The sequence below is a fragment of the Bos grunniens genome, chromosome 5 (genome assembly GCF_055505025.1).
Source record: "Bos grunniens cultivar Pamir isolate PY7600 chromosome 5, Bosgru_T2T1.0, whole genome shotgun sequence".
NCBI classification, from domain to species: Eukaryota; Metazoa; Chordata; class Mammalia; order Artiodactyla; family Bovidae; genus Bos; species Bos grunniens.
In genome coordinates this window covers 13,265,677-13,291,043 of record NC_141169.1, presented here as the reverse complement: position 1 = coordinate 13,291,043, position 25,367 = coordinate 13,265,677, and the positions used below count along the sequence as shown (strand labels likewise).

General features: G+C 36.9%; 1 protein-coding gene across 10 annotated transcripts in view; it reads right to left on the bottom strand.

Annotated features, from left to right (window-relative positions):
• TMTC2 (transmembrane O-mannosyltransferase targeting cadherins 2) overlaps positions 1 to 25,367 on the bottom strand; it is a 497,284-nt gene that overhangs the window by 188,490 nt on the left and 283,427 nt on the right. For 9 of the 10 annotated variants that reach the window (XM_086398902.1, XM_086398907.1, XM_086398908.1 and 6 more), the window contains one exon: positions 12,404 to 12,525. In XM_086398902.1, the coding sequence (XP_086255028.1) occupies positions 12,404 to 12,525 (122 nt within the window). Of the gene's footprint in view, positions 1 to 7,763; positions 9,604 to 12,403; positions 12,526 to 25,367 lie in introns of those variants that run through there. The other variant, XM_086398909.1, reaches the window with a different exon arrangement.

Genomic DNA, 25,367 nt, shown 5'->3' with positions numbered 1-25,367 from the left:
GCAACCAGGAGACCCGATAGCAGCGTCGGTGAGGTCTTACGGTGACCTCAGCTTCCTATTTCCGCCACACTCCCAACAAAGAAGACATGAACAAAGATATCCTTTCACAGCACAAGGCCATCTGATCTTTGTCAAGCGTAATTAAGTTTCCATTCATCTCTGCTTCCCCAAGGCAGATTTTTCTGGGAGTCTGTTGTCCTAGCACATTGCAATTCTACTTTCTCTTTACAGGTTATATGAGAAGAAAAGAAACACTCTAAGAGCAGCTTACTACGTGCCAGGTGCTATTCCAGGCACTTTCTCTGTATCGTCATATTAAATCCTTGTATTACACCTGAGATATTATTATTATCATCTGTTTTACAAAATAAGAAACTGAGGGACAGTGAGATTAGTCTACTTTGTCCAAGGCACAAAAGCTTGATTCGTCAGAACTGGGGTTCAAACAGAGACAATCTGATTTCACAGTTAAGGTATTACATTATTGACCTGGTCCAGAAGTTTATTATGAGGAATCATTATGCTATTTAAAGATGAGCTTTACGGAGTAGGTCCACCCATACACTCATGTACCCACCCACCCCCATCCCTCAGCAGAGATTCAGAAAGTATCCACTGTATGCCAAGCATGGTGTCAGGCAATGGATTATGAGATGACGCCTGCTCTTATAGACTGAATAATACCATGGTGACTCTGGAAATGGGCGTTTATCAATTGCAGGATCATACTTAAAAAGGCTCTCATTGTACATAGTACCTAAGGAGAAAACAGAAACCAAGGAATCTGTTGTGTCTGAGCAAGTCCAATGCGGGGAGGGCTCAAAAAGGAGGTATCATACTTCAGCTGGTTCACAGACAGAGCAAAAATTGGCCAAGCATCGAGACAATAGGCTACCTGCTCAGTCCAAGTGCTGGTGGCTTACAAGTTCTCTTTACAATATCCAAATTCAGGAAATTATTTTCAAAGTCAGTCTAATGGAGAAAACGTTCCTTGTTTTAACACCATTAAAAGGCCATGAAGCTAACAAAGGTTCATTTGACATCAACCATCTCAAAACCCATGTATTTGAAAAAATAAGGTTACTTAACAATATAAGTTACCAAATTTCTACTTTCTGCTAGTCTAATGTTTCTTGAGTTACGTTCTGTGAATAATAAATTTCTGTGACTTACAAAGAAAGAGCTATTGAAATTAAATATTAAACAATGTTTAATAAGAATTGTTTAGTAAGCAAAGCTCATTCACTTTAATTTCCAGAGTGTGAAGTGACCAGAGATAGTACATACACAATTACAGGAACCTCTAATCCAGGCAAAAAGGGAAAACACACACACAGTAAACGGTCAGAGACTGGCAGATTACCAGAAGAGTGAGTTTGTATGTATAAATGCGTATGACCAGCATATCTCCAAACTGGATCCTTCCCAAGTCTCAGCAGAGTGTGCGAGGAGAAGCATACACATGTGGGTGTTTCAGCATTATTACAGAATAAGATTTTCTCTCTCTGAGAAAATGTGTAAGATCAAGGAAAATGTGGGTCACTAAACAGGAAAAAAATCAAGTACAGAGGTGACACAGAGATGGAACATACTAAGTCTGAACTTCTCTGCCTCTAGATAGACTATTTAATAGTCTTCAGTTCAGGTCTAAATTATCACTGTCAACATCTCAGGCCCTCTTGTTCCCGACTGGAAAAACATGCCATGAAGGTTTCACAGAACTCATTAGACATCAACCTCCCAAACAGTCTTCATCAAATTAGGAGCTATGAATTGATGGGTACACTTTAAGTGGTACTTTTGATGACTTGCTGGAAGCCAACTGTGGATTAGCCTGAGAGTGAGAAAATCCTGAAGGCCAGTCTTTGGGTGGAGGGTGTGGTTCCCACTCTTTCATGGTCTTAATTTCCAAAGAAACCAATGAGGTTCTCACAGTAAAGAACCAAAAAAGATCCCCTCCTGGTGAGGGCAGGCGAAGAAGAATAATCTTTGTGAAATATGCTCTATGATGAATTCAACATATCCAACATCCCACAAAAAAATGACATAGCATGACAAAAGGAAAGAAAGAGTCCAAAAAGACGAAGTTAGCATCAGAACCATACTAAGATACTGAAACATGAAATACGTTATAACTGTCAGAAAAGAAACTTAAAATAACTATGATTAACATGTTAAAGATTCTAAAGGAAAAAGTAGACAACATGCAGGAACACATGTATAATGTATGCAGAGAGAAATTCTAAGGAAGAATTAGAAGTAATGCTAAATATCATAACAGAAATCAAGAATAAATTTAATGAGATCATAAGAAGTCTCAACATGACCACAGAAAGAATCAATGACTTTAAAGATAAGTCAATAGAAAGTTCCCATACTGAAATGTAATGAGAAAAATGAATGAAAAGCACAGAACATCCAAGAACTATAGGAAAACCTCAAAACATGTAACAATCATACCAGTAACTGGAATATCAGATGGGAAAGACAGACAAGAGGGCAGAAGAAATATTTAAAGTAATATTGATGCACAACTTTCCAAAATATAATAAAGGCCAAACCACAGATCCGGGAAAGACAGAGAGCACTAAGCCAGATAAATCCCCAAATAATAAGCCGAGGCATAGTATGTCCAAACTACAGAAAGCTGAAGACAAAGAGAGAATCTTAAAGTTGGAGAAAAGAAAATACCTATGGAGAAATAAGATTAAGAAATACATTAGATTTCCTGGACATCCCTGGTGGTCCAGTGGTTAGGAATCTGCCTGCAGGGGACACGGTTCTATCCCTGATCCCAGAGGATCCACATGCCTTGGGACAAGTAAGCGTGTACACCCTGACTACTGAAGCCCACACGCTCCAGGGCCCCTGCTCTACAAGAGAGGCCGGCACAGTGAGAAGCCCACACATTGCAACAAAGAGTACCCCTGCTTTAATTTTTTAATGTTTTTTTTTTATTGTGGTAAAAGTCGCACAATATAAAACATACCGTTTTAACCATACTGAACTGTACAGTTCAGTGGCAGTAAGTACCTTCACATCGTTGCGCAACTCTCACCATCATCCATCTCGAATTTTGCACCTTCCTAAACTGAAACTCTGTCCTCATTAAACACTAAGTCCCCATTTTCCCTCCCCACTCCCAGGCTATTTAGGCATCCACCAGTATACTTTCTGACTCTATGAATTTGACTATTCTAGGTACCTTGTATAAGTGGAATCAAACCTAATGGATACTGAAATGTATTTTTAAGGTTAACTTAATATACATCCTATGAAGAGATTTTACCTTTTCTTCTGTGCTATACAGTAGGCTCTCATTAGTTATCTATTTTATACATTGTAGTATATAAATGGAGGAGGGCATGGCAAGCTACTCCAGGGTTCTTGCCTAGAGAATTCCCATGGACAGAGGAGCCTGGCAGGCTACAGTCCATAGGGTCACAGAGTCAGACCTGACTGAGCAACTGAGCACAGCACAGCAAAGCACAGCAGCAGTGTAGATATGTCAAGCCCACTCTCCCAACTTATCCCACCTTCTCTCTCCTTGGTGTCATTGTTCTCTATGTCTAGTGTCTCTGTTTCTGCTTTGAAAATAGGTTCACCTGTACTATTTACTATTTATGAGGCTTCAGAAATGAAATCTCTCACATTTTAGAATAGATGTGGCTTCATTTACATATATGCCTCTGTGTGTACATCTGTTTGTATAAATACACACACAAACATCCAGATGTTACAAGGGGAAAAAAGGCAACTTTCTTTTGGAAGTGTTGGTCCAATCACTGGAATGAAAGACATTTGTTTTGAAAGTGTATGCGGTCAGTACCACCTTTTAAAAGAGTAAAGCTAATCACTCAGTCATGTCCGACTCTGCAATCCCACGGACTGTAGCCTGTCCAGCTCCTCTGTCCATGGAATTCTCCAGGCAAGATACTGGAGTGGGTTGCAATTTCCTTCTCCAGGGGATCTTCCCTACCCAGGGCTCGAACCCAGGTCTCCTGCAATGCAGGCAGATTCTTTACCAACTGAGCAAAATGTAAACATGGGTTTAAATAAGCATGCTGTTTTAATAACTATAGATGCTCAAATTTTGTTCTATTAAAAATTATCAAACCAGGAAAATATAAAATATAAATTATAAACGAAGTTTAACTCACATTAAAATGTGCTAACGCTTTATTACATAACCGGAGAGTCAACATGATGCAGCAGAAAGAATGACAAGGTGGAAATTGTGATGTTAGGTTATGTTGTACCATGCTCAGTCACTCAGTGGTACCTAACTGTTTTGTAACCCCTATGAACTGTAGCCCACCAGGCTCCTCTGTCCATGAGATTTCCCAAGCAACAATAATGGTGTGGGTTGCTATTTCCTTTTCCAGGGAATATTCCTAACCTAGGGATCAAATCCATGTCTCCTACATTGGCAGGCAGATTCTTTACCACTGAGCCACCTGGGAAGCCCAGTATCATCTTATTTACCCCTAAATATGCTTTTCAAGGGAGAAGGCAATGGCACCCCACTCCAGTACTGTTGCCCGGAAAATCCCATGGATGGAGGAGCCTGGTGGGCTGCAGTCCATGGGGTCGCTAAGAGTCGGATACGACTGAGCGACTTCACTTTAACTTCTCACTTTCATGCATTGGAGAAGGAAATGGCAACCCACTCCAGTGTTCTTGCCTGGAGAATCCCAGGGACGGGGGAGCCTGGTGGGCTGCAGTCCATGGGGTCACACAGAGTTGGACACGACTGAAGCGACTTAGCAGCAGCAGCAGCATGCTTTTCAAACATAGCATCATGATACTTAGATATAAAGCTAGGTATGATTATTTCACGTGACTTTCAATGCCTGAGAATTTGAGTATTTTGATTTTACTATTTCTGAGAATATCTGGCAAAAGAAAATATCTCTTAACAATGACTTTCAATAACTGACATAAAAAAGCAGAATAAAAATCTGAGATACTTCAGAGGTACTTGGATTCGTAGGTCACTTGGCGGCAACAAATAGAGTAATTATAAGATCGATTTTATAACTATACCTAAATTTAAAAAAAAGATTGATTCTACATATCAAAATGCATAAAAAGAACTATCAGATTCATTATGATTTAGACTAAAAATAATACAACGATAAGTGAATTACTGCCAGAATGCCAGTAAGTTTAGATGTGGCAACTTCATATAAAATGCTTAGCTGAACACGGCATTGAATCAAATTTTCTTCTACATTCCATTCAATATTTCAGTAGCACAATATATGTGATACATGCCTTCTCTTTTCACAGAATAAGTTTTGTAACTTCAATGGTATATATCCATAATAATCATTCAGTGAGTCACAGGAAAATTTTTTGTTTCCTGCTCCCTCTAATCTAAACATGACTGTACGGTGATTATAATAAAACAAAGGAACCTAAATGTTAGTCAGCGTGCAAAGTGGGAAGAGTTTTGCTTTAGAGAAGACGAAATGGAAAAATAATCTCAGCTCTAAACAGTAATAATCATTACAAAAGGCCCAAGGAAGCACACAGGGCTGCACATCCAGATAAACTGCACTGACACCATTCTAGCCTGGGGTAGGGAACTTTTCCATGGAACTTCAAGTACTTTCACAACTGGAGTTTTATGTAGCCCAATTAACTTTGGCTAGACATAGAAATCTGGCTCAGTACTTCCATGCAGTAGCCAAAATAAAGGTTTGCTGTATCAAGAATTACTGTCAGAGTCTCCCATATCCTTCCTTCTCTCTTACTAACCTAAATCTGGAAAATAACCTAACGGCCAAGTTCCTTTTACTACAATTTAGATCAATACTAATTTTACTGGCTCAAAAAAACTATAAAATATTTGGCTGAAATAAATTGAACAAGGACAAAAGGAGGACCAAAAAAAAGTAAGGATGTACACACAACTGAAGTATATACATGGTTTTAGAAACAACTATAAAACCATATGAAACATGGTGATAATGGAAACTTATTCCTTCCTTTCTCAATGCTTGTCCAATTTTAAATTCATGGCATTAGTCCTAGGTAACAAAGTTCAAATAAGGAATAAATCACAATTTTAGAGAGAACTTGTGTTTAGTATTTTAACTGGACATGACATTGGTATGAAAGCTCTATATATTCTATAGTTGGGTCACCCAGGCCCAGCTATATTTAAACATGGAGGCTACCAATGACCCTAAAGCAGAACTATTTTCTAGGGCACCCTGGAACATTGGTGATTGAGGAACATAGGACCTTAAAAGTGCCAATAGCCAAAAACAGAAGTCCTAAGTTTATGAGCTATAAAGCTTAATAATAAAAATGTGTTTACCCATTCAAACTAAACTAGTACTTAGAGGTAATGCCTAAAAATAAGCTATTTTCATACCTTATGGGGAGGCAGGAGCACTAGCTTACTTTTAACATCTCTAATCAGGTATAAAAGAAAGGAAAGCATCACACAAAATTATTTTATATAGAATGGATATTAATGATGCTTAATTAAGAAGTCCTTGAGGATGTATCCAATTCTACTATTGAGTAGCTTATTTATTCTTGGGACATGTCCTAAACCTTAGAAGCTCAGTTTTCTCATTTATAAAAAGAAGGTACTACTCATCAAAAAGCTTCATGAAATAACACATATCAATCACAGGCATTCAGGAGATGTACACCCTCTTGTGCCTACCTCCCCTTCCAGGGTCTTGAAAATTATACTGAATCCACTCCACAATCAGGCCACTCTCATTCATTTATTCAGTATATACCACTGGGAATTAGAGTGATGCCTTAGCATGGATAGTAAATCTCAATGCACATGTTGGCAAAAGGAGATTCAGACTAGGGAAACAAGAATATTTAAAAATGAGCTACCTGTACACCTTTAACTTACATAGCTTGTCATTGTTATTTAGTCACTAACTCGTGTCCAAATATTTGGAACCCCTTAGACTGTAACCTGCCTCTTGAGAAATTTGTATGCAGGTCAGGAAGCAATAGTTAGAACTGGACATGGAACAACAGACTGGTTCCAAATAGGAAAAGGAGTACGTCAAGGCTATATATTGTCACCCTGCTTATTTAACTTATATGCAGAGTACATCATGAGAAACGCTGGGCTGGAAGAAGCAGAAGCTGGAATCAAGATTGCCGGGAGAAATATCAATAACCTCAGATATGCAGATGACACCACCCTTATGGCAGAAAGTGAAGAGGAACTAAAAAGCCTCTTGATGAAGGGGAAAGAGGAGAGTGAAAAAGTTGGCTTAAAACTCAACATTCAGAAAACGAAGATCATGGCATCCGGTCCCAGAAATTCATGGGAAATAGATGGGGAAACAGTGGAAACAGTGTCAGACTATTTTGGGGGGCTCCAAAATCACTGCAGATGGTGACTGCAGCCATGAAATTAAAAGACGCTTACTCCTTGGAAGGAAAGTTATGACCAACCTAGATAGCATATTCAAAAGCAGAGACATTACTTTGCCAGCAAAGGTCCGTCTAGTCAAGGCTGTGGTTTTTCCCGTGGTCATGTATGGATGTGAGAGTTGGACTGTGAAGAAAGCTGAGCACCAAATGAATTGATGCTTTTGAACTGTGGTGTTGGAGAAGAGTCTTGAGAGTCCCTTGGACTGCAAGGAGATCCAACCAGTCCATTCTGAAGGAGATCAGCCCTGGGATTTCTTTGGAAGGAATGATGCTAAAGCTGAAACTCCAGTACTTTGGCCACCTCATGTGAAGAGTTGACTCATTGGAAAAGACTCCGATGCTGGGAGGGATTAGGGGCAGAAGGAGAAGGGGACGACAGAGGATGAGACGGCTGGATGGCATCACTGACTCGATGGACGTGAGTCTGAGTGAACTCCGGTAGTTGGTGATGGACAGGGAGGCCTGGTGTGCTGCGATTCATGGGGTCACAGGAGTCGGACACGACTGAGTGACTGAACTGAACTGAGACCGTAACCTGCAGGCTCCTCTGTCCACAAGATTTCCCAGGCAAGAATACTGGAGTGGGTTGCCATTTAATCCTCCAGGAGATCTTCCTGACTCAGGGATCAAACCCATGTCTCTGTGTCTCCTGCACTGCCGGCGGACTCTACAGCTAAGCCAATGGGGAAGCCCAGCTTATATAGTACTATACAGCAATTACATCTAAACAAAACTGGGGGAAATGACACATGCCCTGCCCTTACATAACTTAACAAGAGAAATACAAAGGAGGGTGGAAGGACAGTGGCTAAGATTGTGAAATGCCTTATACTAAAGATATAAAAAGATAAGTAAAGACTTACTCTCCGCCCCACATTCAGGGTCAAAAGACATAGATTTATATCTGCCATTCAAGGGAAAAAGTGCCACTACAGAGATACTGAAAATCAGCACCATGGAAGTATAGAGAAAGGAAAAAAAAATAATCGCTTAAAAGACGCAGGCAAGACTTCACAGAGGGAAATAAAATTTGAACAGGCAGAGAGAGGAAAAGAAAATTTTTGTCAGAGGAATAAAAAAGGATTTGATCTATGGAATTTGATCTACGGAATAGCATTCTGGGAAATCCTAAATCTTTTTGAACTTTTCTAAATACTATCTATACTAAAAATTCTTAAAGAAAATTTTGTACAAAAATGTTCTGAAAGACATACCACTGGCTATAATAAAAGCACCAACATTTTTGTTTTTGTCCAAGTTGTTTCAGAAAAATGTAATTCTTTATATGAAATCTTAATATACGATACAAGTCTAATTTTGTTGCAAGTCAGTTGCAAAGTACGTATTGCATCTTTGGTCAGTTCTGATGGAACAGTAAAAACACCATTCCATTTCTTTTCCTCTCTCTTTAGAGTAATAGCCAATTCCATTTTATAATATTTTATATTTAAAGCATTCAGAAGTCAAAATGTGTGGCATTTTCTACCTTGCCAATTTCATGTTAAGTCAATGGCATTTCACCAGGCTAAGAAACCCAAAATTAGACAAAGGCAATCCACTGGGATCAGAAATTTGCCAAATCTCATAATTCAAAAAGAAACTATTAAGGATGGTTTTGGACTTTCTGGCACTGTGAGTTTAAGCCATTCCATAATAGGGTTTATATTTCATCTAATCAGCAAGTTGGAAGCTATAAAAGTTCTGTTGGGGGCAGAGATTAGAATTTGAATTGTAATACATGTCTTTTCTTCCCTTCCTTCCATATGTTTGAGTAAATTAAAACTGCAAAATTTTGTTTTTAAAAATATCGTGTTAAAGCAGCTTGTAAAATCATAGTTTTAGTACCGGAAACTTAAAATATTCAGGCTTGAAAACAAGAAGGAAAAATAAAGGATACGTGGTTTCTATATACAAAGTTATGTCACAGTCTAGGGATATTCAGAATTAGGTACAGATAAGTTTTCAATGTTTTTCTTTTCCAAGTGATTTTATTGGAGGAAAGATAAATCAGGCATTTAAAAATTTTATTTTTGATGGTGGTATTCTTTGAACGTGGCCATTTATCAATCTAATTTAAAATGTTTATATTTTAATTCCATAAGAACATCTAAAGGCAGTAGTTGCAGCAAGAGGTATATATGAATTCTCTTCTTATTTGGAGCTGTGTGAATTACCACCCTATCAGAAAAGGAAACGGAAAAGGTTTTCGTAAGGTAAAATACATTTTTTCTAACTGATTAGACTAGACTGGTAAATGGCGCAAAGAGCAACTCATACCCTGCAATTCTGAGTCATGTTCTTTCCCTTTCTCTGTTCCTTATTTTTTGGGGCCCCACATTAATTTCTTTCATAATTCTTTCACATATTTTATTTCATTTTTTTTATTTGTATATGAAAACATTTCCACATCTTTATTCTCCTACCCTTCAAATGAAAATTGTTTTGCCATCACTTTTTAATTTCTAAAAGCTCTTATTTTTTCATCTTTATTTTTTTATGTCATCCTGTACTCCACAAAATGCTATACTACCATCTCGAATGATTTTTTTTCTTCTGTTCCCTCATTTCCTTTTGCTAATCATTTGTTTCAGCTCCAATCTTTTACATTTGAGGGTTTCCTAATATGACAGACGATCTCTGATTGCCCATTGTTATTTTACAAGTTGAGTTAATAAAAGCTGAATGAATTCCTTAGGCATAAACGTGCTTTCTAGACTGAAAAGAGTCCCTTTTGTATGTGTGGTTAGGGAGCAGGTCATTTTCAGAGATCTCCAAATGTAGGTATATGGAAATCTTTTCCCCAGAGTGATTCAGTTTCTCCAGATAAAAATGCTACCATTTCTTGGGCAATGAGGTTTGTGTATATGTGTTGCCAGTTGGGGGTATCAACTCTTGTGTAGTTGTATTCTGCATGTAATAGGGGAGGGGTATTGACAGTCTGAGTACTCCCCTGGAAAACATTTGACCAGTCCTCTTGTCATTCCCCTCTGCATTCCACCCTCGACTGGGCAAGCTGTTGCAGAGTTAGGGAGCTGTCTCATTCAACTGCTTCACCGCTAAGAACATACCTTCCCTTGACCTGCAGTGAGTGCTTGGTTACTAGGGCTGTGCACACGGGGAGAGACAACTGATTACCCTATTTTATTCTCCTTAATGCACTCTCTTCTACGTCAGCTACCACCAAGTCTTGAGTCTCTAGATTTCTTATTTTTATCCCATTCCAAACCTCCTTTAGACAGTGCTTTATTCAGTTTTGATGAATCAGTTCTAACACCTTTTTCTGCTACCTGAGTTTCAAAAATCAACTTAAATTTCACCTCCCCTCCCATTCTGATTGTTCCTACGAGGTTATTCCCTCTCAATATTTTATTCAGTAAAAATTTATTCTGATTTACTCACACAATCACCATTTCTGTGCTCACCGTTCTTTTTAAAACCCACTCTGTAAATCTTCTAGATTTAAATATGTCTTTTCAAAAGACACGTTTAGTATCATCTTCAGCTAGAGTTTTCAGTGAACTGACTTTAATTTCCTGGCCTAGGAATTCCTTGCTCATTCAAGTAAAGTAAATTCAAAACCCAAACCCCAGTGAGGGGAGGACAGTGGTGACAAATTCTCTGCAAAGATTTCAGATTCCATGCTGAGAAAGGCAAACTTTCATGCTGCCCTCTTTTATCAGTATGTGAACTTTTTCTACATTGTTCCTTCACAGAGGATATGAACTTTCCTACTTTATTCAGACACCTAATTCCTGGCCTTCTGTTGGTTCAAGACTCCATCTCATATTCCATCAAGAAGGAAAGACAGACAATAAGCTCCTTCCCATGGGTTGTTAAGACTAGTAAACCATCCCAAATCAACTTTAAGATCAGCCTACTGTTTACTGTTCTGGTGTTTAGTTACTGCTTTATTTCCATCCTGGGGAAATTCTCTTCCTATGCTTTGAGCTCAGCCATGCATTAAGAGCATATCTCTTGTATTTTATTAAGCATACTTAGATGTGTTGCAGTGAGACATTTTCTGGTTACTTGGTCTGCCTATATAATCTCTTTAATAGCATTTTAGTGGTATCTTAGAATGGAAAGGTAGTACTTGGTTTAGCTTATCATCTTCTATGGGAAATAACATTATTTTTAAACAATTATAAGATACCTTTCTATGAATTTACTTAGGAATTACTTTCCTGACCATTGTCTCTATGTTTTGCTAATATTAACTTATTTTTAGTAACACTGAAGAGAAATTAAGGGATATGATTAAAATAACATAGACAATAGATTTAGATTCAGACTGAAGGCTAGTTGTACTATATATTAGTTGGTGAGCTCAGAAAAGTTATTTAAATATTTTAAACAATCTCTTATTGTAGAAAACAAAAAAAGAACATTATTATTACCTGAAGCACATAAAATTACAATTTTTTGTAAGTCACAGTGGTTGACTATAAACAAGTCCCTATGTTTCCAATATCGCTTTCATAGAAATATGTCCAAGAGATTCATCATATAGTGGGTAGCCAAATTATGGGTGCATTTCTCTTACAGAATGACTTCCAGTTAACAGGAATTCTAGGTGCCACTGATGGACACACATGCAATGTCTTATATAATACTTGCTTTTTGGAAACAATCAGGTATTATAGACAATCTGGGGTTAACATTGGCTTACAGAATATAATCTTTATGCAAATATTGCTATTTTGACAAGTTCATTATATAATCACATACTTTGGGTTCTCCATTTATACATTTCAACTAAGTTACATCAAGGATACACATCATACTTTATCTATGGCAAACCCCATAGCCAAAGAAACTCATTTTTCTATATTTTTTGTCTATTGTTCTAATTTAGTATGACCATCAATACATCCTAACAGTGTAGATTAACTGGCCAGGAACAGGTACCTCAGACCCTATCTACCTCAATCTGCACAGGAGAACCAATTTCTAAAGGGTGAAAGAGACAGTTACTCACTGTTAGAGCAAGCAGTTTCCCATAGGTAAGATGAGCAGGGATGTGGTCAGTCTTGGATCTCAGTGATTCCATATACCAATGCTCTGCTTCCGGGAGCATGCTTAACCGCATGTACGCTTCACCTGACAAGAGAATCAAAGGAAAATCAATCTGACGTACAGTTTTCCAAGAACATTTGCAACAGCATCATATCACATGTTTATATTCCACATGTGTTTATATCACATGTTTATACATTTTCAGATTCTGTGAGAAGTACTCTCATCCATTATCTCATTTGATTCCCCTGAATCATCATCACGTCGATTTCACAGATGAGAAAACTTGTGTTTGGCAAAATTAAGTGAAATGCCTAAGTCAAAAATGTAGTATGCAATAAAGCTTTGATTTTTTTTTTAAATCTAGAAATGTCTGACTCTCAATCATACGTGCTTTGTTACCATTTCATTTTTTAAGGTTGGGTCTTTCTTATCTACAATCATTTGTTCTTTTTATTCATATTCATTCTTTCCTTTACAAACTCAAGTATTTATAGAATAACTACTAAATGGAGAGTATTATGCAGGGCCTAATCAACCAAAGTTCAAGGTCCTACCCACTAAAGTTGAAAACTCTGTTGAGAAAGTAATGTTAAATGAAGAAGTTAAAGGGAATTCCTTGGTGATCGAGCGGTTAGGGCTTCATTCTTCCACCGTAGGGGACACAGGTTCAGGCCCTGCAGAAGCAATGGGGCATGGGTTTGGTCCCTGGTCTGGGAACTGAGAGTCCATAAGCGATGTGGCCATGGGGAAAAAAAAGCTAAAAATATTTGGTATGAAGCATTGGTGCTAGATCTTAGATTTTTCAGAAATTATTTGCATTTTATATTTTAATAAGTAAAGTAGAATTTACCAGTTTCATTTGGAAAATCCAGTGAATATGTGACAATTATTTAGCATGCCCATTACCAAGTGCAAAGCTAGTCTAAGGCCTTTCAGCCGTCAGCTATTATTTTCAACTTATATAAATTTTGCCCACCAAATAGCTTTTTATTAACAGCCAAGCACGAGAAAAAAATCAGAAATAAGTCAAAAGTGTATCAGTTACCTTCCTATCACCACCTGCCTCTCCTTTCTACACTTACAGTTTGAAAGAATATTCCACTTGATAGGAAGATTAGATTGTAAGATGATTTGTGTGTTTAAGTTAAATAGTATAGTTATATTAAACACTTCAAATGTAGAAACTACTCAATTTCTGAGACCAAGCAACAAACTGGTGACCTGCATTATTTTTCAAGCAGATTTTTATAACAGCTTAACTAATCATAAGTGTGATGGCTCTTTCCATTTAGAGGAATAATCAGAGGATTTTCCTAAAGGTATCACCCACACTGGTTGTACATCTTTGCTTCAAAGAAAGAGCTAACTTCCTTTTATTTTAATAAAATTCTCTTTACATTACCACAGTGTTGTCAATACAAATATGTTTGATGAATTGAATTGATCTGCGTCTCCAGGCCTTTTGAGTGCCCTTTGCTCATCAGTTAGTAAAAAATATTGGTGACAAATTACATGTAACATAAACAAAAATGTATGTACCACTCGCACATCTATGTGTTTCTAGTTCTGAAAACAGCCCTTAAACTATAGTATCATAACAATGATAGCTTGATTTTTTTTTCCTAAAGCTTAAAACATGTTTCCATTTAAGAAGAATTTGGTTAGACATAATTAAGTGCTCAGGCTGAGATGCAAGAAATACTGAAGCAAAGACCGAAGACTAGAATAAAATACACAAAATACTCATAGTTGTTAAGATTGGTAGGATTAGGCACAGATTTTTTTTTCATGTTTCTGTAATAATTATATTGTCTTATTATATCTCATAATAAGTAAAACACTGTCAGGCAATTTTCTTTTTAAAATGTTGAACTAATAAACATTTCCAAATAAAGCAAACAGTAATTTTTCTTAGGGAGAGTGAACCATTTCTTTATACTAAATATTAGATATGATTTATATAAAATATAAAATCAAATATTTAAAAATTTAAAGCAATTAATGATAAACAAAATTCAACTATCTCTGAAATGGATTATAAAGCCAGTAGAAATTTCAGAGTCAGACCTGAAAGATGGGTCTGCTTTATGAGGTTCTGTTTGGAATTAATCTGAAATTCTACTTACAGTCTTCAACTGCTTATAGATCACTTTTTAGAAGTTGACAATCATTGCATTTAATATGGCTTCTACTTTCAATTTATTTAAAAAAACGAATTTGTAGAACAGTAAGTTATCGGCACAGAGAAAACACAGGAGAATCCTAAGTCCATGGTTGCTTTTGAGATTCAAATTTTCATATTTAAGTGGTTGATGTTTGAAAATCATTTCAAAAAGCATACTCCTCCTTTGTTCCAAGTCAGAAATCTACCATTATTAAAACCCATTTTGAAATGAAATATTAATTTGCTAACTACTTAACTTGACCTATTTTGTTCAGTAAGAACTCATAAGCAACTTATTAAGTTGCTAGTGAGGTGGGAAAATATCAAAGGATCATAAATAAAAAATATTATGTAATAATGTATCTTGGCAAGTATATAAAAAATGTAAATAACTAGCTTCCTTAGGTTCTATACATTACAACTTAGAAACACTTCATGTAATCATTCGTTGTATCTCAGTAATAATGATGACAATAGCACTCACTGAATGCTTATTGTGAATCAGGGTAACAAACTACCAGAAGCAAACATCTGACTTACATGTACCCACTCCTCCCATCCTATATCTTTGGGTGCACAGAAGGTTTTCTCACTTAGCCCCACACGGGTCCTTAACACCTCACCCTCATTCAGCCAGTGCCAACTAACTTTTAGATTATGTTTGTGAGATGAAATGTATTTTCAGTCTCTATATTAGTTGCTCTGTACCTCATTTTTTTTAAATTAAGGAATGTCCTTAATTAACCTGGATTTTACAGATGAGAAAATTGAAAACCAGAGTAGCTAAATTAAACACACAAAACCATAAATGTAGAAAGCTGCAGTTCAAACACAGGAAGACCTGATCTCAGTGCATTGCTAATCTGTTGGTAGTGAACAATCACTAAATTCCCAAGTCTCCAGATCAGGTGAAAATTATACTTTGTCTCACTCATGGGAAACTGTTTTCTAGCTTGTGATACACAGGCCATCAAGTTCATTTCATTTTGCCTTGAGCTTATCTTTTGAATTAAAGGACTAAGAAAGAGCAATAATAATCCATGGCTGACCTTTAAAAACGTTTCTGCCTCAAACTGGATTCAATTCTTAACAGGGAAATATCTAGCATATAAGATGTACTTTAGTTCTTAAGGTTAACCTTAACACAAAAACAGCCCGTAAAGTGGTAATAAAGACGCAAAACCAAAAATGCAAGAAAATAATCATGGATGAATTTAAATGTGTGTAAAAGGCAATTCAATAAAGGTTCAGGCAATAAACAATATAAGCCCAAGTACTTGCTGTATTCCTGGCATGGCCAAAGTAGGAGCTTCATATTTCTAATTCATATAAGGGGCTTTTTATGAATGAGGAAGAAGGCTCAGGAATAACAAGTGACCTACACAGCTAACAATCCTATCTTATAAGATTTGGGGACTTTCTTGACATGCCAGTGGTTAAGACTCTGTGCTGTCAATGCAGGGGGTGTGGGTCTGATCCCTGCTTGGGGAACTAAGATCCTACATACAATGTGCTGTGGCCCAAAGATTAAAAAAAAAAGTCTGAATGTCTTGAAAGCCCATGCTTTTTGCCACTGCATCAAGCAGTTACCAACCATATAAAGCTTATTACTTATTGAATATCCACTGAAGTATTAAACGTATTACCTTTATGCATTTATATTATTCTTACACTGTTAATTAGTATTGGTCTCATTTTACAAATGAGGTCACTATGGGTTACTGAGCTTAATCAACTTGTTCAGTGTTCAAAAACAAGCAAACGACTTGAAGATTTGGATTAGATTCTATTTTTACCATACCATTTAGTTCAAATATGTAAAAAAAATTAGAGAAGAAATAAAATAATTGCAAAAAATACCATCACTGAATTCAGTATTAGGAGAGAGAATGGTGTATATGTAATCCTTCAAGCTTGATTAAAATAGTAAAATCATAAAAATTCCATAAAGGAAATGATCACAGGAAAAGAAAGTTCAGTAAGTTCAATAAGGAAGAGAATGAAGAGACTTTATTGGGAATAGGGTGCAGGAAGGTGGGTTAAGTCATCTTTTGTGGTACTGTAATTCTTCTTAACTTACAATAATAGAAAAAAAAAAAAATGTTTACAGTACCCAGGAGGTAAGAAGCAATGATGAGTATTTTTCTTTCCTATCCTACAAAAAAAAAAAAAAATGACATAATAGAAGCACTTTTCATAAGAATTCAAAGATGTGGTGTGTGATGATATAGTGATCAGGTTCATCACCCAGATTTATTTCTGCTTCACTCACAGACAAAGGGGATTTGGATGTCTCCAGGCTGGCTTCAGGCAGATATAAACCAGTTTCAGATGTAGAACAAATAATGTCACTCTTCCTCCCTAAAAACCCCTGAATCTAAATAACCCAGCAAAGGCTAACTCCTTAAAGGAAAGAATGCTAGATTATTGATGATGTAAGAGTCCAGATCTCAGTGATTCTCATGTTTCAAGTTACCGGACAGCTCTGGCTTGCAGATAAAGAATAGAGCATACAGGGGTACATATTACCACTATCTGCTAGTCTTACCTTTTGTTTTTCCTGCTTTTCCACAAAATAATACATTTCTATTTCTATATTTCAGTTTAGATTCCTCTTTTTTTCCCCCTTTTAGATTTATTTAGATAGACGTGGCATAAAGCATTGTAAAAGTTTAAGGTATACAACATTATGACTTGACATATATTGTGAAATGACTACCACAATAAGGTCACTTGATATATTTCATATAGTATAGATAAGACATAATGCTTGTTTCCCTCGATGTGCGAATTTTGAGGATCTACTCTCTAAGCAAGTATATCATATAGCAGTGTTAACGATTATATGATATTGTACATTGTATTGAACATTAGGCTAGTGCAAAAGTAATTGAGTTTTACATTGCTGAACTTTGCTGTTTGATACTGGAATACAATCTTAAACAAATGTGGCTACGTTATACATCATTTTAATGTGCACTTCTCAGTTCAGTTTTTTTTTGCTAATAACTTATTACTTGCTGTTAATTTTACATTTATTTTAGACTATATAAATGATGTTAGACAAAAAGCAAACTCAAGTGATTTTCTTATTCAAGTTCAAAGAGGTCAGAAAGCAGCAGAGACAACTCTCAACAAAAACAATGCATTTGGCCCAGGAACTGCTAACAAAAGTACAGTGTAGTGGTGGTTCAAGAAGTTTTGCAAAGGAGACGAGAGCCTTGGAGATGAAGAGTATAGTCACTGGCCATCGGAAGCTGACAAAGACCAACTGGGAGCAATGAGCAAAGCTGATCCTGTTACAAGTTCAGTTCAGTTCAGTTCAGTCACTCGGTCATGTATGACTCTTTGCAACCCCACGATTGCAGCACGCCAGGCCTCCCTGTTCATCACCAACTCCCGGAGTTTACCCAAACTCGTGCCCATCGAGTCGGTGATGCCATCCAGCCATCTTATCCCCTGTCGTCCCCTTCTCCTCCTGCCCCCAATCCCTCCCAGCATCAGGGTCTTTACCAATGAGTCAACTCTTCGCATGAGGTGGCCAAAGTATTGGAGTTTAGGCTTCAGCATCAGTCCTTCCAATGAACACCCAGGATTCATCTCCTTTAGGAAGGACTGGTGGATCTCCTTGCAGTCCCAGCGACTCTCAAGAGACTTCTCGAACATCACAGTTCAAAAGCATCAATTCTTCTGCACTCAGCTTTCTTCACAGTCCAACTTTCTCATCCACTCATGACCACTGGAAAAACCATAGCCTTGACTAGACGGAACCTTGTTGGCAAAGTAATGTCTCCACTTTTTATATGCTATCTAGGTTGGTCATAACTTTCCTTCCAAGGAGTAAGCGTCTTTTAATTTCATGGCTGCAGTCACCATCTGCAGTGATTTTGGAGCCCCCCAAAATATAGTCTGACACTGTTTCCACTGTTTCCACATCTATTTCCCATGAAGTGATAGGACCAGATGCCATGATCTTCGTTTTCTGAATGTGGAGCTTTAAGCCAACTTTTTCACTCTCCTCTTTCACTTTCATCAAGAGGCTCTTTAGTTCCTCTTCACTTTCTGCCATAAGGGTGGTGCCATCTGCATATTTGAGGTTATTGATATTTCTCCAGGCAATCTTGATTCGACCTTGTACTTCCTCCAGCCCAGCATTTCTCATGATGTACTCAGTATATAAGTTAAATAAGCAGGGTGACAATATACAGCCTTGACGTACTCCCTTTCCTATTTGGAACCAGTCTGTTGTTCCATGTCCAGGTCTAACTGTTGCTTCCTGACCTGCATACAGGTTTCTCAAGAGGAAGGTCAGGTGGTCTGGTATTCCCATCTCTTTCAGAATTTTCCACAGTTTATTGTGATCCACACAGTCAAAGGCTTTGGCATAGTCAATAAAGCAGAAATAGATGTTTTTCTGGAACTCTCTTGCTTTTTCCATGATCCAGCAGATGCTGGCAATTTGATCTCTGGTTTCTCTGTCTTTTCTAAAACCAGCTTGAACATCTGGAAGTTCACGGTTCAAGTATTGCTGAAGCCTGGCTTGGAATTTTGAGCATTAACTTACTAGCGTGTGAGATGAGTACAATTGTGCAGTAGTTTGAGCATTCTTTGGCATTGCCTTTCTTTGGGATTGGAATGAAAACTGACCTTTTCCAGTCCTGTGACCACTGCTGAGTTTTCCAAATTTGCTGGCATATTGAGTGCAGCCCTTTCATAGCATCATCTTTCAGGATTTGAAATAGCTCAACTGGAATTCCATCACCTCCACTAGCTTTGTTCATAGTGATGCTTTCTAAGGCCCACTTGACTTCACATTCCAGGATGTCTGGCTCTAGGTCAGTGATCACACCATCGTGATTATCTTGGTCATGAAGATCTTTTTTGTACAGTTCTTCTGTGTATTCTTCCCACCTCTTCTTAATATCTTCTGCTTCTGTTAGGTCCATACCATTTCTGTCCTTTATCGAGCCCATCTTTGCATGAAATGTTCCCTTGGTATCTCTAATTTTCTTGAAGACATCTCTAGTCTTTCCCATTCTGTTGTTTTCCTCTATTTCTTTGCATTGATCACTGAGAAAGGCTTTATCTCTCCTTGCTATTCTTTGGAACTCTGCATTCATATGCTTATATTTTTCTTTTTCTCCTTTGCTTTTCACTTCTCTTCTTTTCACAGCTATCTGTAAGGCCTCCTCAGACAGCCATTTTGCTTCTGTGCATTTCTTTTCCATGGTGATGGTCTTGATCCCTGTCTCTTGTACAGTGTCACGAACCTCCATCCATAGTTCATCAGGCACTCTATCAGATCTAGTCCCTTAAATCTATTTCTCACTTCCACTGTATAATCATAAGGGATTTGATTTAGGTCATGCCTGGAGAATCCCAGGGACGGGGGAGCCTGGTGGGCTGCCATCTATGGGGTCGCACAGAGTCGGACACGACTGAAGTGACTCAGCGGCAGCATACCTGAATTGCCTAGTGGTTTTCCCTACTTTCTTCAATTTAAGAAACAACTACAAGAGAAGTTGGCAAAGAACTTAATATGGATCATTCTATGGTCATCCAGAAATTGAAACAAATTGGAAAGGTGAAAAAGCTCGATAAATGGGTGCCTCATGAGTTGACTGTAAATCAAAAAAATAATTATTTTGAAGTGTTGTCTTCTCTTATTCTACACAAAAACAAACCGTTTCTAGATCTGATTGTAACATGGGACAAAAACTGGATTTTATACGACACCCAGTGGTGAGCAGCTCAGTGGTTGGACCAAGAAACTCCTAAGCACTTCCCAAAGCCAAACTTGCACCAAAAAACAGTCATGGTTACTGCTTGGTGGTCTGCTGCCCGTCTGATACACTAGAGCTTTCTGAATCCTAGTGAGACCATTACATCTTAAAAATATGCTCAGCAAATTGATGAAATACACTGAAAACAGCAATGCCTGCAGCTGGTATTGGTCAACAGAAATGACATAATTTCTGTTGTGGCCAAAACAGAAAGGGCCCAATTTTTCTCCACGACAACACCTGACCACACATCACACAACCAACATTTCAAAAGTTGAACGAATTGGGCTATGAAGTTTTGCCTCATCTGCAATATTCACCTGACTTCTCGCCAACTGACTCTCACTTCTTCAAGCATCTCAACAACTTTTTGCAGGGCAAATCTTCCACAGCAGGCAAGAGGCAAAAATGCCTTCCAAGAGTTCCTGAAATCCCAAGGCATGGACTTTTATGCTACAGGAATAAACAAACTTATCTCTTATTAGCAAAAAATGTGTTGATTGTAATAATTCCTATTTTGATTAATAAAGATGTGTTTGAACCTAATTAAAATGATTTAAAAATCACAGTCTGAAACCACAATTACTTTTGTACCAACTTAATACATCCCTAGTATTTTGTATTATAACTGGAAGTCTGTACCTTTTGACCACATTCATCCAATTTCTCCTCCCTCCAAATTTCCTATTTGAAAAAACAAAAAAATTTGACTACTTTTAACAAAAGTAGTCACTCTTTACTCAACTCTTACAGTAATTGTTAAATTTTTTTTTTGAATTCTTAAATATGTATCTTGCATATCAATTTAGATTAGCCAACGTGGATAACTCATATAATGGTAAACCTAAAGTTTAATGAGACAGCATTCACAGTTGCCTTCTGGTACTTATAATCTTGTGACAAAGAGATATGTTGATCATATATATTTATGGTATCAAAATTTTCTAAGATTTTATTTTTAGGTGTACATGAAACAAATAATACAAAAAACTTTTAAAAAATTACTACTTAAAATTTCAGTTGTGTTTAAAAATGTTATTTCCTAGGTATCATGTTTTAGAATGAAGTATCAGGGAAACAATAAAACATACGGTAAATGGCTGGGAGGAAAGTCAGAGTGAACAGAGAAACCTGAGTGGAAAAGGTTATGAAAAACACAGAACTTCATATACCTTGCTATAATTTAAGGACTTATGAAAGCTTCAGAAGTATGCTTGCAAAATACTGGGACAGCAGCACCCTGGGGAGAAATGCTATCTTTGTAAAAGGCCTCACATAGGTTACAGCACTTTTTTCTGGCCTCTAAAGAATGGGCACGTTCAGAATATAGCCCCACGTGATTTCTAGCAGATTTCCTCCTGCTGATAGAGTGAAAGCATCTCATTGTCATTATTGCAAGTGTTGTAGGATACTTAGCCTCAAAGTTAGGCATTCTATGGTAATCTGTCTACTTTCCAAGCTTTCCCAGTTTGAGGAACAGGCTGGTCATTAAGGTCAACATTTCTTTCTCATGGAATGCTTATTTTCCATTTAAGATACCAGGTTTGTTTCAGTGGTTTTTATAAGTAGTGTTTCTCTGTGCTGGTCAGTTTTCTTCTAATGAGCACTTTACCCATCTTATCTTCATGTTTGTTATTATTTATTTTATATATGTTACTGTTCTTCCCTTAGAAACTAATTTTGCATTGAATATTAAAATGAAATAAATATTTTAATTAGTTGACTTATTAACTTGGTTTGTCTCATCTGGTAAAATTATTTATAATTATGATGCAGCACTGAATTATGAGTTATAAAAAAAAGAATAATAAAATGACTGGGTTTCTAATCCTTATCTTGCCATTAGAACTTTGTATGGTTGTAGACAAACAGGTTATTTGAAAGGGACTTAATTTTTTAATTTATTTAATTTAGGTTAATTGGAGGATAATTACTTTACAATATTGTGATGGCTTCTGCCATACATCAAGATGAATTGGCCATAGGCCTACATCTGTCCCCTGATCCTGAACACCGCTAAAACCTCCCTCTCCACCCATCCCTCCAGGCTGTCACAGAGCACAGACCCGGGGTGTCTGGCTTAACGTAGAACTGGCACTGGCCATCCATTCCGCATACAATAACGTACATGTTTCAGTGCTCTTCTCTCAGGTCATTCCTCCCTCCCCTCTCCCACTGAGTCCAGAAGTCTATTCTCTGTGTCTCCATTGCTGCCCTGTATGTAGGATCGTCAGTACCGTCCTTCTAGATTCCAGATATATGTGTTAATATACCATATTTGTCTTTCTCTTTCTGACTTACTTCACTCTGTATAATGGGCTCTAGGTTCATCCACTTCATTAGAACAGACTCAAATGCATTCCTTTTCTAGCCGAGTAGTATTTCATTGGGCATATGTTCTACAACCTCCTAACCCTGAAAGGGCCTTAGTTTTACCATCTACAAAATGAGGAGCCAACACCAAATAACTTTTTAATTTCCCAAATTAGATAATAATTTATAGACAATCATTTCCAGTAATCTGTATAGTTGTTTCATAAATCAGCGACAATACCCTAGTTTAAGGAAATGTCAAATTGATGGATTTTCTAGACGATCTACTCAAGACTGACTAGATCAAGTCCTGATTACTCCTTGGAATTTATTTTTAACATTTATATATTTATTATCTAATTATATCTACTCATTGTTGAAAGTCTGAAAAGTGGTGCTTTTATTAAATTAAATGAATTCCATCAATCATAGTTACTGATTAGTAAAATTTTGTTTTTCTACAATTTATTTAAACATTAAAAGAGTAAATTATAAGTAAAATAATTTGCTAGTTTTAAATATTTAGGTTCCTTCTAGCAGTTTACTGTATTAAATAAAAATATGCTATATTTTCCAAAATTATATGTTCTCATTCAATATTAATTGCTTGTGTATTCAAATTCCCCTCCCATATTCTTGTAGGTACTAAACCTACTTTAGCAATTATCCTTTTCTTTTTTTTAATATACATCTTATTATCTTAGAACACATATACAGCAGTGAAATCCTTGAACTAACGAAAATGCATATATGGTTGTTTTGTTTTCTGGTTTCTCTTTTTTTTTTCGCTATACTATGGGGCTTGTGGAATCTTAGTTCCCAGAGCAGGGATTGAACCCAGGCCCCTGACAGTGGAAGCAGAGAGTCCTAACCACTGGACAGACAGGGAGTGCCCCCAAAACGCATGTTTTAACAATTTTTTTCCACAAAAATTTAACCATCATTATTTTTTAAATGTGAGTCATTGTTTAATGATTTTAAGGCAGCTTTTAATTAAGACATCTATCTTTCTCTATGATAGGCAAAATACAGTTAATAGCTTTTCATCAGACTATTTTAATTTTTACACATGCAAATCAGGTTGACTTTTCCTGTGTAAATTTACCACTATCTATTATACACAAAGAACTATTCTCCACCATAGGGATATATATTCACCTTTAATTATATAGTTTCACTATTAAAATTAGCTGCCTATCCCATATGAAATACATTCTGCCATGTGGTGTGAGGCAGATAGCTAATTTCATTCTTTCCAAACATTTAATCAATTCTCCTAGGCAAACTTTTATGAAAACTCCCTTCCCTCAACGATATTTAATTTTACATTTATTATCTATAAAACATAATAAATTTTTATCAGTTTCTAGGGGCAAGTCCTTATAGCATCAAATTTAAGAGAAATCCTTGAAGCTAGAAAGGCTGTTTTTAAAGCAAAGAGAGGAAATGCAGGGGAAAAAAACTGAATATGTGTTTCATTAAATTGAAACGCTAATCTTGAGGAAAGAGGTTAAACTTCAGTGAAAGTTTAAAAGGTTCCTAATACCTAGTGTTAAATACTGAAAAAACATTTGATGTGCCATCAAAATTTAACTTGAAAAACAGCCAGAAGCCTATGTCAATATAGCTCTTTTTGCAACTGGGTATCCTGAAATTCTCTAGGTTTATCAATTTCCTTTATGCTTTCAAGGAAATAAATCACTAAAAACAATCAATCAACAAATGTGGGAGACAACCCCATAAAATGCTCAGAATTTCCCAAAAAAGAGAAAATGAGACTCTGTATGTGTGTGTGTGTGTGTGACCCTCTCCCTCCAAATATAATACTATCCACAATTTAAGGGACTAGTTCTGATAGACAGAGTGCCTGATGAACTATGGATGGAGGTTCCTGACATTGTACAGGAGACAGGAATCAAGATCATCCCAAAGAAAAAGAAATGCAAAAAAGCGACACAGCTGTCTGAGGCGGCCTTACTAATAGTTGTGAGAAGACAGGAAGTGAAAAACAAAGGAGAAAAGGAAAGATATGAAGTTCCAAAGAATAGCAAGAAGAGATAAGAAAGCCTTCCTCAGCGATCAATGCAAAGAAATAGAGAAAAACAATAGAATGGAAAAGACTAGAGATCTCTTCAAGAAAATTAGAGATACCAAGGGAACTTTCATGAAAAGATGGGCTTGATAAAGGACAGAAATGGTATGGACCTAACAGAAGCAGAAGATATTAAGAAGTGGCAAGAATACACAGAACTGTACAAAAAAGATCTTCACAACCCAGATAATCACAATGGTGTGATCACTCACGTAGAGCCAGACATCCTAGAATGTGAAATCAAGTGGGCCCTAGGAAGAATCACTATGACCAAAGCTAGTGGAGGTGATGGAATTCCAGTGGAGCTATTTCAAATGCTGAAAGACGATGCTGTGAAAGTGCTGCACTCAATATGCCAGCAAATTTGGAAAACTCAGCAGTAGCCACAGGACTGGAAAAGGTCAGTTTTCATTCCAGTCCCAGAGAAAGGCAATGCCAAAGAATGCTCAAACTACCGCACAATTGCACTCATTTCACATGCTAGTAAAGTAATGCTCAAAATTCTCCAAGCCAGGCTTCAGCAATATGTGAACCGTGAACTTCCAGATGTTCAAACTGGTTTTAGAAAAGG